Source organism: Charadrius vociferus, unplaced genomic scaffold, assembly GCF_000708025.1.
Source record: "Charadrius vociferus isolate BGI_N301 unplaced genomic scaffold, ASM70802v2 scaffold142, whole genome shotgun sequence".
In the NCBI taxonomy this organism is placed as follows: Eukaryota; Metazoa; Chordata; class Aves; order Charadriiformes; family Charadriidae; genus Charadrius; species Charadrius vociferus.
In genome coordinates this window covers 1,290,668-1,308,531 of record NW_009647025.1, presented here as the reverse complement: position 1 = coordinate 1,308,531, position 17,864 = coordinate 1,290,668, and the positions used below count along the sequence as shown (strand labels likewise).

The 17,864-nt window shown below is 38.1% G+C and overlaps 1 protein-coding gene across 1 annotated transcript in view; it reads right to left on the bottom strand.

Annotated features, from left to right (window-relative positions):
- Nucleotides 1-17,864, bottom strand: part of UTRN (utrophin) — a 389,280-nt gene that overhangs the window by 69,482 nt on the left and 301,934 nt on the right. Inside the window, 4 exon segments of the mRNA XM_009895523.1 lie at nucleotides 8,623-8,683; nucleotides 12,216-12,294; nucleotides 13,738-13,884; nucleotides 15,183-15,451. Of these exon segments, the coding sequence (XP_009893825.1) occupies nucleotides 8,623-8,683; nucleotides 12,216-12,294; nucleotides 13,738-13,884; nucleotides 15,183-15,451 (556 nt within the window).

Genomic DNA, 17,864 nt, shown 5'->3' with positions numbered 1-17,864 from the left:
AGCTTCTAAGTAATTTATAAACCTATATGCAATTAATGAGCTGATAATACTAATCAAACTTTTTCCTTTAATCAGGCTTCCAAGATTTAAGAACAAACAACAGTTTCATTATTGAAATTGTATGCTTTAAGTATATATTTTCAGTAGTAGTTTTATCTGAAAGACTAAAAATCACTTCAATCGTGACAACACGCCATGTAAAAATGATGTTATTTTTCCTATTTTGTGTGCTTAATGTGAAGCAGAAAAAAAGTGAAGCAGATATGCAAAATCTCTGTATCCTGCACTATCGTCTTGTTTCTCCACTTAATGTAGAAAATACCTGAACAGCTAAATTCTCTCTTTACAGGAAAACACAGAAAATTAAATGTATACCTAATAACATAATGACCAGAAAACATTTTTATGTTTCTATTTTCATTTGAAAGAGAAACACATTTGTGCAGGACTGTGTATAGACTAAAGGGTTTTTAAAACGTATCACTCAGTTCTTTTGTATGCCACACGTGGCAGCTACCTGCCAGGAGGATCATGTGAGCAAGGGGGTCCTGTGAACATCATCTGAGGGAACAGAAAAAAGGCGAGAGAGAATCCCTTCATTCAGTTTTGCCCATAATTACCCAAAAGCCATTGCTACCTGACAGCTGCCAAATGACTACAGGAGGTGAATGCGATCGTGCCAGCCTCATCCCAGAACACCTAGCGAGAAACCTCCCGTAACGGCTGAGCGCTCGCATACACGGATCCAGCAGAAAAGAGGAATGGGCTTAGAGTGAGTGAATCACTGACTTAACAGTCTGTTCAGGTCAAAGGAGGCAGCAACTCCACTGCCACCGGCACTGCTGCTATCGCCACCAAATACGTTCCATGGCTAGGCTTCATTTTCGAGACAGAAGACACTGAAGCCAGACTACACTGGACAGAGCTGAGGAAAAAAAAAGTGACTGTAAATTTAAAAAGAGCTGTAAAAAACTGGGGGAGAAGGGAGGAATCAGTCTCAGCAGGGACATTTCTTCATGCAAAGTTTTGTTTGACAACAATTCCATAACATGCAGGGACTTTTATGTGCACACAAATTGATTTTCACAGGAAGACAAAAAAATGGGTGTGCAGATAACCTTCCTATGCTGCAAATAAAACTGTCAGAGAAAGGAGTCCTTTTATTAGGCGCTCCAAACAGGAGGCATGCAAGACAAAGTGCTTTTCTGGTGATCTGGTTTGTAAAGCAGCTCTTTGAAATAACATCCATCTTTCTGTGCTGTAGCTACAGTAACTTTTGTGTTATTGATGCAAGACTAACGCAAGCAGATCAAACACTGAGAAACGCGCTCAGAAAATTTACAGTACTGGATGTCTGTAATAGATGAGACAGACTTGATGAAACTGGGGGAGATCTTTCTGACCAGGATCTCATAGCTCCTTTCTATGCAAGTTCATGACACAGCAACCTATTCTAAAATACACTGCAGTAGTGGCAATTGCCTGTCAGTTATTGTGCAGTGAGTAAAAGCAGACTTGCTTGCTCCCCTGCTTCTCTGATACCTTGCTCGGTAAACACAAATGACACACATGACATCAGACCTACAAGAACAAGGAAATTGATAAACAAAAGATGACCCTCTTTCTTTGCATGTCCTTCACATGTATACGTGAAAGATGTCATCCCTAGAGCAAAATTGCTAAATTGCTAGTTACCAGAGTTGCTAAAACACAGCGAGCACTAAAGCAGTAGGTAATTCACTCACAGAAGTGCTCCAGTCATTTTCTGAAGATGTCCAGGCAAAATGATTTTACTACATCATGAAGAGAGCTCCAACTTGATTCCTCTGGAGGCCATAAATTCTGTTAAGTCCCAGGAGGCAATTAGGTAGAACCGAATGGATTGTTTTCACCACAGAGAGACAACAGGAAGACTTCAGAAAATTCAGCCCTGCTAGCAACTATCTGCTAAGAATGGGAAGAAATGTCATTTTCTGTATTTTTCCATAGAAAACAATCTGTAGCCCCCGATGATGGAAAACTAAGCCTGCAGAGAAGCTAATGGAGCTCTAATTTTGGAATGATGCTGATGTTAGATGGAAAAAAAAAATCAATTTTACATAACAACCTGTGAAAATATCTGAGAAGTTATTATTTTTAGTCATCTCACTGAACTTCTGAAAATACTCAAACCAAGCATTTAACCAAGAGCAGACAAATCTACAGAGTCCTCCCTCTCTGTTACAACCACTGTGGTAGTTCTGGCCCAGGTCGCAGTGACACTCATGCTAAGGAGCACCTTCTCTCGCAAGTACTCTACTAGCTTCAGGAAGAACTACTTGTAAAGTGAGGTGATATTTACTTTGAGTGAAAGTGAACAACAGTGGCGCTCATTATTCATCTTGCATGTGGATGGCACTGGATAAAAAGAACTTTTCAAGCAGGAGCTGAAGTTATGAGATCTCGTTCTGCACAGTGGGTGGCATAAGAATGGATTTCTGCTACGACACAAGTGAGCTGGTCTACAGGACAGTATCTCAAGTGGTGTGAACATGTTACATCTTCCCACATGGATCAGTCAGGGAAGAATTAATACTGTTTCACTGGCTGAGCCACAAAAGAATTAATTCAGTGTTATTTTTTTTTTGGTTAGTATCAAAAGACTATGTTATTCGGAGTAAGAGTGTCCCAGGTCTCTTCTGCCAAAACCTACTGACACAACATAAGCCATGGAACAAAACATGCATCCATGAATAGATTACTTGAAAAAACAGTGTAATTTAAAAAGTCTAAATGCATTTGTGTAAATTTCACTAGCTATAAAGTAAACTTTATAACCATAAAATATTCCAAATTTTAAAAAAACTACGTATTAATGAAGTGCTCTAAAGCTTAAATGACAAACAATTACCCTTGCAATCTGTTTCTTGTCCATTATGTTTGCTGGCAGCTTTCTAATTATAGTTGGCAAAGACAATCCTTGTTAGAAACACTTCCTGGTTGTAAATAAAGAGCCGAGGAACAGTTAGCATGTCATTTAACTTATGATCTCGAGAAATAAGAGAAATGTCCTGTTGAAATGAATGGAGTAAGTTGTACACGTCCAGATGTTTCAATCTGCCTGTGGAGTTGTGAAAAAAAATTCAATTCATACTTTTTTAGCTTTTTGTCTACAAGAAAGAAAACTAGAGACAGGTTTGTGGGGTTTTTATCATTTCTTAGCACGAACAAGGCCTATGTCTGTTTTGATAATCAGCAGCAAACACCACAAGAGCAGACACTGAAACAGTACTCTGGCATTATGTTAAGTGTTATTATGTTAACACTTTCTGTTCTTGTAGTCATTTGCACAAAACATTAACTGAAATCAGGATCTTTACTGATCACTAATTAATCAACAACACTCAGAAGTCTGACTTTGCTGCCCTTGTCAAATTTCTAATGGCATAATAACATAATAAAACTCTACAAATATGTCACGGCGTTTTATCTAGATACCATATATTTTCCTTTTTTTTTTTTCAAGCCCATTAGAAAATACTGTTTTGTGGTGAAAAAGAGTTGGCATAATGCATTGCAAGGGTAATGTATATTAGAGGCTGGTGAAGCAATTTTATGCAGATATTTTGAAATCCATTCCGAGAAAATGTACTACTGCATTTCTTCAACAGAAATTGAAGACCAGCACAGGAACTAGTAATCGAAGAAACTGCCAAAAACTGAAACCTGTATTACCTCTTTCTACAAATTATACTTTATTTTCCCTTCTAGGGGAAATACTTAATACCTTTAAGAATGGGATTATGGATATAACAAGAATAAGAAAAAAAGTCAAGTTTCTTAGTTCCATTAGTTCTCCCATACAGGCATAAACCAAACATCAGGAAAGACTTGCTGAAGAGTCTTGAAGAAAACGGAGCAGCAGAAAGCATTTTATTCCTGTCCCCTATAAAGTTAAACATGATACAGGAGATGACAAAATGGGATTTTTAAGATGATAGTGATGCCAGCCTCTTTGCAGGACTACAGAAAAGTAACCAGGGTGACTATGGAGTTTGATATTGATCAATTTAATGATTCCACCAAGAAATTGCTCTCCCTATGCAATGCCCTGCATGAGATTAAACTCACTGTGACCCTTTCTGCATCACCCTTTTGTTTCTTCTGCACAATACAAATATCTAATAATTTATAGCATTGAAAGGTACACAGCTGAAGAACATTAAATTACAGTTAAAAGAACAACAGTGAGAAATGCCAAGGTAATTATGTTTTCTGCACATTCCTTTCAGTTCATCGTGTATTCCTCAAAGATGTTTAACAATCATACATAATGTCTCCTTTATTCTTCTGTTTCTCTTTAGAATATTTTTATTGAAGTGCTATGTAATATAGGCTTAATTTTTTTCATTTTCTGTTATAGAGGCCAAGCATGTCTTATTTTTGTGATTCAAAGTTATAAATGAACAACAGCAGAAAACTCTCCTTATTAAATCTCAAACCTTTGCAAACCAACCTATGAAATATGTATTCAATGGGAAGTTTGCCAAACCTTTTGTCCAAACTTCACACTTTTATTACCGAAAGTGCATTAGTAAATATTGTGCCTGCTGTGCTGTATCCCCCTCCATACTGCTCATTAGTCCCATTTTCTTTTATAAAGTATGAAAGACCAAGCTTTTTTTTTTTTTTTTTTAACAGCATTGAGATTTTACAGATTCAGGTTTTCATTGATTGAATTCTACCACGACAGAGAAGACTCAGACTACGGAAATACAAAAAATTCTATCGATTGCCATTAAGAAAAAAATCAAACAGGAGGCAAAAAGGACCAAATAAAACCATATCAGAGGTCAAGCCATTTGTTAACTTTGGGTTCCATAGTAAGACAATTCAAGAGGAGGAAAGAGACAGGTTTAATGATGCGCGTAGCTTCAGTTCAAACAAATATCTGCCATAGCCCAGGGTGCACACACCTTGATAAACCCGGGCTGAATTACAAATCCTTCTTCCAGCCAAGCAGAATTGTCACTCCTTTCCAAAAAGTCTCAAATCCAGTCTGCCTCTGTCTGAACTTGTGGGGCAGAGGAGTCTGTACATTGGCTTTTTAATCTTTCACATGCTTCCTTTACAACCCCGGAAAGGGCAGACATGCCAACCGTTAGTAAAGAGGGTGGAAAGAACAATTAGTGCTCCAAAGCCACCATGGTGTGCTGGCACACTAAGGACCTCTTTCTCTAAGACACCTCTCTGTGCATGTAAGTGCAAGTTACCCCTCGCATCAGGAAACAAACAGAATAAATGGAGCTCATCTGAAAATACAGACATCTTGCATCATTTTGACATTCTCTTACAGATTCATTGCTATCTAAAGTGCTCCCTCCTGCCTTCTCAGCTGCAGTTCCCTAATTTTTCCCACATTCTCCATGTGCAATAAAACTGTGAAGAGTGCAGTAATTTTTTTTTAAGTACTCATCTTAACAGAGGTACAACTACATCATAATCTACAGCTATGTCACTTCTCAATATTTTACATTTCTCGTTCAAGGACAATTACAAAAAGCAACTAAAATGAAGTAAAGGTATGAATTTATGGTTGTCTAAGAAGAGTGTATGTTCTTATTCAGAATTAAAGTAGTCTGATTTCAATTAGCATTTATTTCCCTTTCAAAATTAATTTTTAAAAATTCTCATTTTTCAGCCACCATTCATTGAATCATACTTTTATTCTCCTTCTTCTGATGTTTTTCTTCCTTATCCCATAAAATGAACAACAGGTACCTTAAACTTTCTCTCTGAACATACAAGTCTTGCTGTACAAAACAGTAAATATAATTGCTCTCGATTGACAGTCATTGAGTCTCATCATAACTGTTCTTTCTACTTATGTTGTGTTTTACAAAGGCACCTCATTTAAAGAGGTTAGAACAATTAAACAAAAAAAACCTAAGAAAATTAACTTAATCTTTGCCTCTTTCCCAGAATTTCTTTATATATCAACAGCCTCCATTAAATCCTATTGACAGTTCTCTTGAATTCTATTTCAAAAGCTCATTTAATCACTCCAATCAAGTAAGTTTTTGTGTTAGCATCATTTTCCTCTCTTTAAACTATATCTGAAATTAGGGAATAGATGAAGATTTAAAAGAGTATTTAAAGCTAAGAGTATTCTCATCCCGATGATACCAAAGCAAAATAAGTTCAGAATCAGCTCTTTTCTGCTTTATTTTCCACAACTCTGTGTTTTATCTAGCTGCTGCCAACACTGAAGTTTAGATCAGTAAACAATAAGAAATGAAGGAAACTGCCAAGGTCAGTATGCTTGTCAGACTGTGGAGCTACTGAAACTCAGTATTCCTCCTCAAGCTTTTTAAAATAAATAAATTCTACCGGTTACATCTAACATCATTCTTCTCTTTCAAGACACAAGAATCCAGACATTGCCTCAGCAGCATGTATCATGTTGAAAGTAGGGGAAGATTACTGGAAAAGTCTTCTTTAAGATGCAGTAGTCAATTCTGTTGACTTCACTAAAGCCATCCTCAAAATAAAACAGTAATCTCTGCTTCTGTAAAGACCTCGACCCTCAGACAACTTGCCCTACACTTCTGCCCCTTTATCAAACTTCCTGTGCAAAGACATTAAAACAACTTCTGAGAGATGCTGAGGTTTGTTCCTCAGCCCCAACTTGCTTCATTCCCCAAGCTAGCTCCAGGGCAGCCAAAACACTACTATCAGAGCAAGTTCACAGTACCAGCGGATACTCTGCCACCAAGCTGTGTGCTTGCAGGATTGCACCAAGTGTGCACACTGGAAAGACTTACTTTCTTCTGTACTAGTCATGACAGAAAAAAAAGATTTCTCAAAAACTGAACTCTGGCTGAGGTGGGGCAAGGGAGATGCCCAGAAAGTCAAAAAAAATGCATTATGAAGTATGAAAAAAGGATATGCCTATGAAATATCCAAGTTAAAAAAATCTTTGTTTTGCTCAGCATAGATCAGAATCTTTGATCTTAGTCTGTTCCATCTGTTTTGGTGGTAGGACTATCCATCCTATCTCTGTCCTCCAACTCTGAACATACCCAGGAGCTCCACAGACCCCTCCACAAGCCAACTCACACCTGGTAAACGCTCCCAACTTCATCTACCAGCTCTGATCAGGTAGAGCAGGAACGCGAATAGCCATCTTTCAACACCCACTAAGGACATACCCACCAGAAAAAAAACAGACTGTTTGAGGGTAGTTTTCCTCTTGCTCTCTGTAGTTTCACACTTCAGCATTTTCTTTGAATTACTGCTGTAAGTGTGATCATTTTAATTGCACTGCTGCCCAAGTCCAGGCAGTGTGCCTCCACATACAACCTTTGCCTTCTCCTATTCCACTCAGGGCTGAGGGAGGAACCTCTTCTCCAGCTTTCTGTTGCCTCCTGCAAAACTTTTCAGCAGAGGTGCAAATGCTTTTATAGAGAATTCAAAGATTTTCACAGTAGGTTTTTACTTTTTCTAGTTACCCACCCAGACCCTTTAACAAAATTAATCTTCATATCACAGTTTAAAAACAACCATTACACCTCAAGAATGATGACAACAGGTTTGATCGACACAGATTTACCGTTACCTGCTTTCCAAAGCTCTCAAGCACTCATAAATTGTTTGAAACACAAAGTACGGTACACAGATATGTGACAGAGCAATATGCAACAGTACAAAGTCCTCACTGATGCTTTTTTAGAATGCATTATCTGTAGGTCCAATTCATAGTCATCCTACAGACTTAAAAAAACTTTTTTTCCAAACTCAAACTGATAACATTTTAACACGGATTTCCTTCAGCCTAAAATGAACTACTCCAGGTCTGGCTTACTAAACACTGTACCTTCTAAAAATTTCATTTACCTCTAGCGAAAAGCTATGCTTCTCTCAAAGCTGCAATCTTTGACCTTTATAGTATTGGCAAACAGTACATAGATAAATGCTGATGGAATGAGAAACCTCAAGTAGAACACATCAAAATCTCCATACCTCCATAACTAAGTATTTCTTATTATTTTCAAAATACTAATAATTCTCAACTATTCCTCTTGGTAACCAAGGTATTTGCACATTTTTGTTAATATTTACGTTAATATCAAGCACTATAAAAACTTCCATAAAGAAAATGACAGAAGGACAATCAACATGTGTCGAATTTCAAAGGAACTTTGCACAAAATTGTGAATAGGCTCTATAGATTTCAGTCACCACTGTTCTGCTATAGGTGTCTGCAAATAACTTTATATTTTTAAATTGATTATTTATTCAGCTTTTTTCCCCTTTACTCTACAGTTTATACTCTGGATGAGCCCCACACATAAGAACAAGCCTAGTTTGAATACAGCTACTGTATTACACTGGAGCATCTCTGCTGTTTCATATCTGTTTGAGTGGGGTTTTAGTTAGGGTTTGTCACTGATTTCTTTTTACATATTTCTAAATTATACAGTATGCAAAGCAATAAACATGAAAATATATAGTATATGGAGTATAACACTATGTAGAGAAACTCTTGATAACATTTCTACTTAGTACCTATGTTTTTCTGCCAGGTTATGGTAATAAGACCCTCTGTTATGCTTAAGGAAAAAAGAATTGAGGCAAACTTACTTGATATAATAGGGCACTTTGTTATGTGAAACAGATCTCTGCCACGGAAACTGTACTGAGGCTGAGGAAATAAAGAGAAGGTAAGTATTAGAAAGCACATGTCAAATAAAAAAATCCAACTATCTTTATTTTATTTATTTTAAAATTAAAACAGTTCGAATAAATTAAATAGGAACAATTAATATTTCCCAGACAACTTTCAGTAATTATAAAATCAGCTGGAGAAAACGACGGCAATCTATCAATGTGATTCTAGGCATCTATTTGATGCCAAGCTGGAAATAAAACAAATGTGGTCATTCTACTTCAAAGAAGGATAATAAATTCTGAGCAAGCAAGCTATCCATCCAGGGAAGATGGAGACACTGGTTTTCCTACCTCCATAGAATTATTATCAGTTTAAGCTTTGAAAATAAATGCTTCCACTACTATAATTAATGCTCTGCAACAGAACAAAAAGGAGATACACCAACCTTATTTATAATAGTTAACAACCCTTAGCTCCTATTTGCAACTCAAATTAACATTACCACTGTAGGACCAACAAAAAAGGCATTAGAACCTGTCTTCGCACTCCTTGTTGAACAGCGATAATCTTTGCAGATTTTATGCAAGTCTGATACATCAACAGATATCATCCATAACATCAGGAAGCCTTCTGCACACTGAGTTGCAAAAGGCATGAAGTTGTACATGACACTACAGCTCTGCTTATCTAAAGATCCCAGAAGATAAAAGCGGAAAAATTGTGCAGGCCGACAGGACTGCTGGTGCACAATTTAAAAGTAGCTACTTTACCTCAGCCTCCTACTGCAGTACATTTTAGGAAGGGCCAATGTCATATTGTTTGGTAGTCTTCAAAGATATTCTGAAGCACTTCCCTAGCGATGGTCTGGGTGAATACATGTAATTGGTGTTCCAAGAACTCCAACAGCAGTATTAAATGCTGCACTGTGTCTTTTGAAGAGAGAAACATTACCAGCCAGTGCAGAGGTGAAATCACTGCATTAAGGGGGCTGGAATCAGGGTGCTAGATAATCTCATCTAGGCTCCCTTTCCCATGAAAGGTTGGACCAGATGATATTTTGTGGTCCCTTCCAACCTGGGCTAGTCTATGATTCTATGAATCTGATGAACAGGTAGAAATAGGTGTTTTGCTAGCACAAATTACTGATTAAGTGACAACTGGGAGCCAGTCATCTGAAAACGGTGTGACTGCAAGATATGGTCTCTTGTTAGGATTTGGAGGAAGAGTAACGGGTAGGTGAGGTAAATTTAAAATAGCTGCTGTCAAATGAGTGCAGATAAAAACCTCCCCTCTAATTCAGAAGCGCAACTTTGGAGATAAAGATTTGCACGAGACATACATATCACAATCTCAGTTTAAGGAGTCTGAGGTTATTTTATTCAGACTGCCGCTCTACTTGTTCCTCACAGTTAGAAGTCATTTATGGCTGCTAAAAAGGTTTGAAAAATTTGATTTAGAATACGCATTATTTCAACCTGTCAGAATAAACCCTTCATTTTTCCAGATTTAATGATTTTTTTATTACTTTCCTTTTGAAGTTACTGTCCCTGACTTTCATTTAACAGACTTGATATAAAGTTGTAGGTATTACATTCTGTAACCCTGTCTAGTTCAAGCTCTTTTAAAACAGATTTGGTTTTTTAAGAAGTTTTTTCTGTAGTTTGTGTGGGGAAGGAGAATGTTTGTTTTTAACAAATAATTGAAATGGACAACTCTATATTATTTGGTTTTGCAGGACCGTGGTACTTGGCTATAGTTCTTTGTGGTATCTGCCAACATGCATTCTGGAAACTCTCCCTTCTTGACTTTTGTATGTAACGTAAACTGAATGTCCTCTTAAGCCCTGGAGAAGATGCCCTAAGCAAGGCTGAGGCATGCTGATAAGGCACCGCATAGTCTCTTTAGACATAAATCTAAGAATGTTTTATCCAGCAACAAAGCCAGTTCACCACTCACTCAGTCCTGTGAATGCAATTATTTGTCGTGGCATGCTGTAAGCCAAATCAATGAAATCATCCAGGTCAAGGCAAACAAAACCAGCCAACTCCGCCTGGCAGGCTTCCTTGTTTTACTTCTTGACTGTTTAACTGATTTTTTTTTTTTTTTTTTTTTTTTTGGGGGGGGGGTCTTTTTTGTCTCCAGATCAGTCACCTGAACATTTGCATTGGTCCAGGTGAGGAGAGGTGAACAGCCTTAACAGTGACACAGGAATGAAGTCAGGAACTTCTCAAACCAGCTTGAGTAGGGGAAACTGCATCTTATCTATGTTGCTTCCTAGTGTGTTTTAATCACACAGACTAGACTGACTACTCTTCCCAACAGTTAATTGGACGTTTTTCAACTGTGCCAAAAATGCCACTCTATCTATATTATTTTTAGCAAATTATTACATAGGTTTACCGTCCAGGTCAGGATTACAAGTTTGAGATAGGAAGGGCTACAAAAATATTGTGGCAACACTATGCAATACTTCTAATGGGGTTTAAAAAAACAAAACAAAACAAAATCCCATACTTTTAAAGTTGCTTGTTTGTTCTTCCAATTTAAAAAAAAAGGACAAAGTGGCTCCAGGAATCGTTATTTTGTGTCACAGCTGTAATATTTTAAATACGCTGCGTCTTGTTTACCATGATGTTTACTGAAAAAATAGTTGTCAATTTAAAATAAGAACACGGTTGTCATATAACTCAAGAAAAAAAACAAGATTTATTTATTGTTTCAAATTATATTAGCTGTTTAGCTATACAGTGACATACAGCACTTGAGAATCTCTGAGACAGAGCTGCTCATTTTTATGTTCACTTCTCAACTCCTGCAATAATTTTATCTTTATTAATGAAGCCCTCAATTAAAAACTGGAGAGCTCATCGGGTTAACACTTTGTATAATGAACTCTGATGATGGCAGATAGGCTAGAACATCAGAAAATCAACATGGATCTTGATATCACAACCTATCTACCTGTAATGAATAAGTCAAATGAAAATGAGGGAGCAAAAGCATCTGCTTTTGCCCTCGTAGTGTATGGGTGATTGTAGGCTTACATCTCTAAAATTTTCTCATTAAAATAAAAGATACAAGGATGGGTCTCAAGAGGAAGTGATGCGGGTTTGCTTTCCCCACCCCTTTATTTGAAGTTCCAGGAATGTATAACATGAAGCCTTTAATAAAAAAAAAAAAAATATAATTCAGGCAAGTCTTCCTTTGTGTCTTCCCAGCAAGTGTGGAAGTGAAAGGAAACTGAGGAAAGAGGTGGTTATGAAAACAAAGATTCTGGAACCGCCACAGGTCAGAGCTTGCAGCACACAGAGGACAAAGAATAAAGCAACCAGGGGCGCAACCATAACTCAGCAACATACTACAGTGATCCCCAAGGGAAGCACACCAGTAAGAATGTCACTGGAGTTATGAAAATGAAACACTCCTACAAAAACAGGGAGGTAGACAACAACATGGAAGATGAACTTTCTGTTCCTCAAGCCGTAGGGAAACCAGGAGTAAAGAGCAGTCAGTGTTTGAGAAAGCCATTACATCTCACATGCATCTACTAATTCAAAGAACTTACTGGAAAGAAAGTGCTGTGATGCAGGCCCAAAATCTCGGTGTGCCTCCTGTAACTGTTTAAGGCGATCCTCTACAGACACCTACACATAAACACACATACACAAAATTGCATTTACTTTGAAACACCAGGGCCATGATAATAAAATCACTTGTTTACATTCATTTTAGTTAAATAACTTTAAGCTGTGTGTCATAGCACTTATTTGACATCCAGCTATTCAAGGCTACTTTTTTTTCTTTCATTTGCTTGATGAAAGTCATGTTCCTCTCTTGCAGTGTTCTTGTATAAGTGCTGCAGATCAATAACAAACAATAGTAGTTTCGTGGTGACTACAGCCGACTGCTGAAGTTTCTGACCTCCTTCCAACCCTTCCTTTGTCCAAATTTCCACAGTCAGCAGGTCTCAATTTGATTGTATTGATCTCACAGCTGCCTTTCCAGCATGGAACCATTTTGGAAGATACCACTTCACTGGCTGACACGACTCCCCCCAGTTTATTAAATGAAACTGCACTAGCACACCCAGCAGCAGTTTTGGCTGCTTAGTTAACTCAACTTGAGAGGACACAAAAAAAAAAAAAAAAAAAAAGAAAAAAAAGAAAAAGAAACCCACTACCAAATAACATTAGAAAAGGGAAGGACACATTAATAGTTTTGCCTCCCAGGAGCGACCAGTTCAAAACTACTAGACCAGAAGCTGATGACCAGGTTTTGAAGATTCAGTCCCACTACCCTCAGCTAGAGAGGCGACAGATCCTCCACTCTTCCCCCAATTCTTTCAGACACTTAATATCACCCTTAGAAACCAGGTAAAGAAATAAATAGCAGCTGACTCACAGTAAGCATTTCCTACCACAAAAAAAAAAAAGAGTGAGAAAGTGCAAAAATTGATAAATTAACTTTAACTGACGTAAGAAACTTCATTAAACCATGCACTGTGAAACTGCATGAGTTTGAACTGTAATCAGGGCCATTGATTTACCTGTCTCAGACCATTTAAGTACAATAATCATAACTAAGCAATATGAATCTCTCTTGCAGCATACCTTCTTCTGTTGTACAATGTTAATGTGCTATCGCTCACATCTTGTTATAGCTCTACTAACACTTCAGTCACTTTAGGGGAAATTCCCTGCAGAAACTGAACATTCAAAACCTAAATAAAACAGGTTTCACAGGAGCTGGAAACACAACAGAAATATGTACACCAGTTTTCAGTAACAATGATTTATGCAGTAAAAATACTGCTATAAAACATACAAAAAAGTGTGCAGCAATAGTTCCCACTAGTCTCCAGAGACTAATGCAGTCTCCTGAGTAAGCTGGTGAGACAGCTTGAAAGGAAAAGCTTTTTGGTCAAGCCATGGAAGGAAAGACAGCTCCCTTTGTTGCTTTGGTATCACTAAAGTAACACCTTAAAGACAGAAATAATGAACAAACCATAATAATGCATCTTTGAAGAGAACAGAAGAAAGTGAGAAGCATCCCTCCCACCCACCTACTGTATACATTTATAAGAGTACCTGTAAAAGTTTCCACCGCATATTAAGATCATCCAGTTGACGAGACATCTTTAATGATGGATAAAGGTCAAGTGGAGAGAGCTGACTGGACAAATCATTCACTGTTTTAACTTTCAAGTTGATAGGAGCGATTTCTTCTCTAAAAGCCTAGAAGAGTAAGAAGCATGCATTTAAGTTTAACTGACAACTGAGCAGCACAAAAGACACCATAAACTCAACATGGTGCTGACTTGTGTGGCAGCATGTCCTAAACAGCTGTATGCAACTCTGAGATCTCCAGCAAAGGAAGTTCACTCACTTCCATATTCTTATTAACTCCTTCATATCTATCTTTAGAGAAAAACAATATGAAATTTACTAAAATGCCCATATCCAAACTGAGCTCCTAAAACAATTTAAATAAGGTTTTCAGTGGCTTTAGAGCTTTTCTTTCAAAAAAAAGAAATACGCAACGCTCTATCAGGAGCTTTAGCAGTATACAGACTGTCAAGTGCTCTTAAGAAAAAAATGTGTTCAGTAACTACAGTTTTCCAGTATTAAGCAGCTGACAAAAATTCAATTTAAAAACTATTATTGAATTAGCAAAGCATGAAGGAATGTATCTTCTAAGGAAAAGAAGTACAAGGTTTTACCTGATTAGAACTGTAGAGTAGAACTATTACAATGATTAAAAAGAAGAAAAAGGTTTATTGAATCAAACGGAACTAAATACAGTATTAAGACAAAATTGATGCAAGTTTTAGTTACAGTTGAAAAGATGCATCAAATGTCTTTCTTGCTGAGAGCAGTTAATTGTTCAATCCTATAAACGGCTTGATTAAACATCATGAAACAAGCCAAAAGCAACTGGAAAAAATATTTTCTTTGGACAATGCAATTATTTACCTCCCTTCAAAATCTTTCTCATCATGCCTAGGAACAGAAGGCACCTACTGGCAAGAAGCATTTGGCTTCTGGACAGGCAGCAGACCTCTTTTACTTCAGCAGATGTTTCAGTTTTTCCACAGCAATGAAAACCTAAAAGACTTTGCTTTACTCTTTACAGAAAAAGCCATCAAGATATAACAAATCGCTTCTCAACATGATGAGACCTGATGAGATTCATCCCCGGGTCCTGAGGGAACTGGCAGATGAAGTTGCCAAGCCACTATCCATCATATTTGAGAAGTCATGGCAGTTGAGTGAAGTTCCCACTGACTGGAAAAAGGGAAACATAACCCCCATTTTTAAAAAGTGTAAAAAGGAATACCCGGGGAAGTACAGGCCGGTCAGTCTCACCTCTGTGCCCAGCAAGACCATGGAGCAGATCCTCCTGGAAACTCTGCTAAGGCACATGGAAAATAAGGAGGTGATTGGTGACAGCCAACATGGCTTCACTAAGAGCAAATTGTGCCTGACAAATTTTGTGGCCTTCTACGACAGCAGTACAGGAGTTTCACACTTACTGTAGTTTTCTCAATGTGATCTGGTAATGAATCTATGAGCAAGTCTCCCACAGGTTTCCAGCCATTCCTCACATTTTCAGCCTCCTTCAAGTCAGCATCAAGGTCATCCATGGCACACTGCAAATCTTTCAGTTTTTCTAATGCTTTGTCCACTTGCTTTTGCCAGATACTGGCGCTGGCATTTAGGTTCTCCCATTTCTCTTTTACCTCTGATGACTGCTTACGCATAGCTTTGGCAATCCTCATGGCTTTCTCTTCAGGGGTCAACTCTGCAGAGGGAAAGAAAAGTTACACTGGTTTGTTGTTTTTTTTTTTCTTTATTCATGTCTAGTTAAACAGACAGTGCTCCTGAGGTACACACTCAAGACAGTAAGTCCAGAGTCAACTGATAATTTATTTCAGTGGGTACAAGGCAGAAGGAAGTCCACCTTGCCATAAGAGAAATAACCCTTAATACTCCTGATGACAAAATAAAGCTTGGTCAGAAGACAGGAAACCATTCCTGACTTCCATGTATTATAATATGCGCAAAGCTAAGGCAGCTTACTGCATTTTTGTTATTTTTGGAGGCACAGGGGAAGGAAATAAAAGATCATTCTTCCCTACTGGAAACTGCAATAGGGAATCTGGGGACCATTTCATGCAGAAAGAATAAGAACAGTGCTTTATTCCTGGACCACCACCTTTCACCGAACCCCCAGGATGTCTTTTCTCTTCCTATTCACTAGCAAAACCCAAGGTGTACTGAGTGCCACGTGGTGAGCAGTTCTGCAGCTCTACATCCATTTTTCTGTGTTAACACCAAAGTCCTGAAAGGCTGTTTTAAATAGGTTTTGCAAATCTAAAAATGTTCAATGAACTTATTGACTGAAAAAGAGCCAAGCTTATGATGAATTATTTCTCAGAAATTTCAGGCTTACGGGTCTAAATCCCACACAACAATGGAAATCCCATTCATGTTAGCAAAGACCAGCTGCCACTGAATAAGCAAAGCCGAAGTGGGAAAACACACAACCTCACACACAAATGATACTGATTATTTCAGTAAATTGCTTATATTCAAATCCCCAATCCCTGGTAAATCTGCAAGACATCAGACAGAACTCCACACCATAGATATACCTCAGCCCTCTTTGATAACAAGAACTGAGTCAGCTGGTAGCTTATCTCTTCTTCACAACAGATGATTTCTGCAAACCAGTCAGGGGGTCTATCAATAAGAGAACATGCTGCCTTTTCCAGGGTCTTCAATTTGAGACTGAGCAAGACCCAGACAGTCGGAAAGCTAAAAAGAAAACCCTAAGACATCCCCAGCAGGTCCTGCTGAGAGGGGCCTTGCTGAAAAAAAGTCAGGGGTAGCTTCCTTCACTAGGGAAGAGTTGCTTCAGTAATGACAAACAAAGCCAGTCTCAGAGAATTCCCCTTCTACATAACAGCCTTGCAGTTTCTGCAGGTGGAGAAGCAAGCAGAAGAAACGATATAATGCAGAAACCAGAGACCAAAATAAGGGTAAGAAATGTGGCGTACACTGAAACTAAGCCAACTGGCCTCCTTTTCACTCCTATATAAAACCCTTGGAAAAGGTTTGTCACAGTATTCTTGTGATTAAAATTCAATTGTTGTCTATGAATAAATTATACGCAATCATGCAAAGATGAAAGCACCATTTTTGTCAGAAGTCAAATGAGACATACAGTCTTCCATTTAGTGATACACTGTCTTTAAAATCATTATAACTGACTAAGCTTGGACTTGTTAAGTTGGGAGAGAAGGGCAAGAGAGGAACATACAAAAAATGGGGGGAGGAAGCATTTTGCTTTTTGAAGGCTTGATGAACGTCCAAGTAAACACACTGTTACGGGTGCAAAAGTTCTCTTACTATGCCTTTGCTTATGCAACTATTGTTCCACAGCACCCAACACAAAATACAAAAGAAATCATTAGAATACATTCAATTTGTTGCTGAGAAAGGCAGGCACATTTTTCCCACAAGTAAAAGTAACAGGGAGCTGTTACTCTGATGAAACCCAGAGTTTATGCCCACCAATTCCACATATTTGTTTATTATTTTTTTAAGGTTTTTTCAAATCCTGTTAGAAAAGTACCAACAGTAACCAAAGGAGATCGGGGGGCAAGGACAATCAACAACAGCCAATATCACCAAAGGAAGGAGACAAATATCTGGGCTGCAGGTTGCAGAGCATGTTTTGGCTTCTAGAATTAGAAAAGGTCTTTTAAAAAACACAGAGAGCTGTTTGAAGAAAGAGTGGAGCTGAGAGGGCCAAAAGAAATTTTGAGCTTACCAATGTATTTCAGTGACTTGCTGGGTGTCATGAGCTATCGCAGGAGGGCACTGCTTATGTGCACTCTGCCTCCAAAGGCAGAGGCTAGCCAGGCTTTGGGATACCGCAATGGCAAGAGGGTATTTGAGAAGAAGAATCTGGGGAGGAACAGTTGTGACAAAAACCTGCAATGCTTAACTAGATGCAAAGGGATATAAACTATGTATGTAGCTCTGGGATATATAGACATGGCAGTAACCCACAATTTGCAATACTGATAAACCAGAATAAAGATGAAGACCAAAGACGGGCTGTGATAAATGGTACCTTGTCTCTGGTATTCCAGCAATTCACAGTAGAATAAACCTACATCATAGGGTACCACAGTTCTGGGATGATC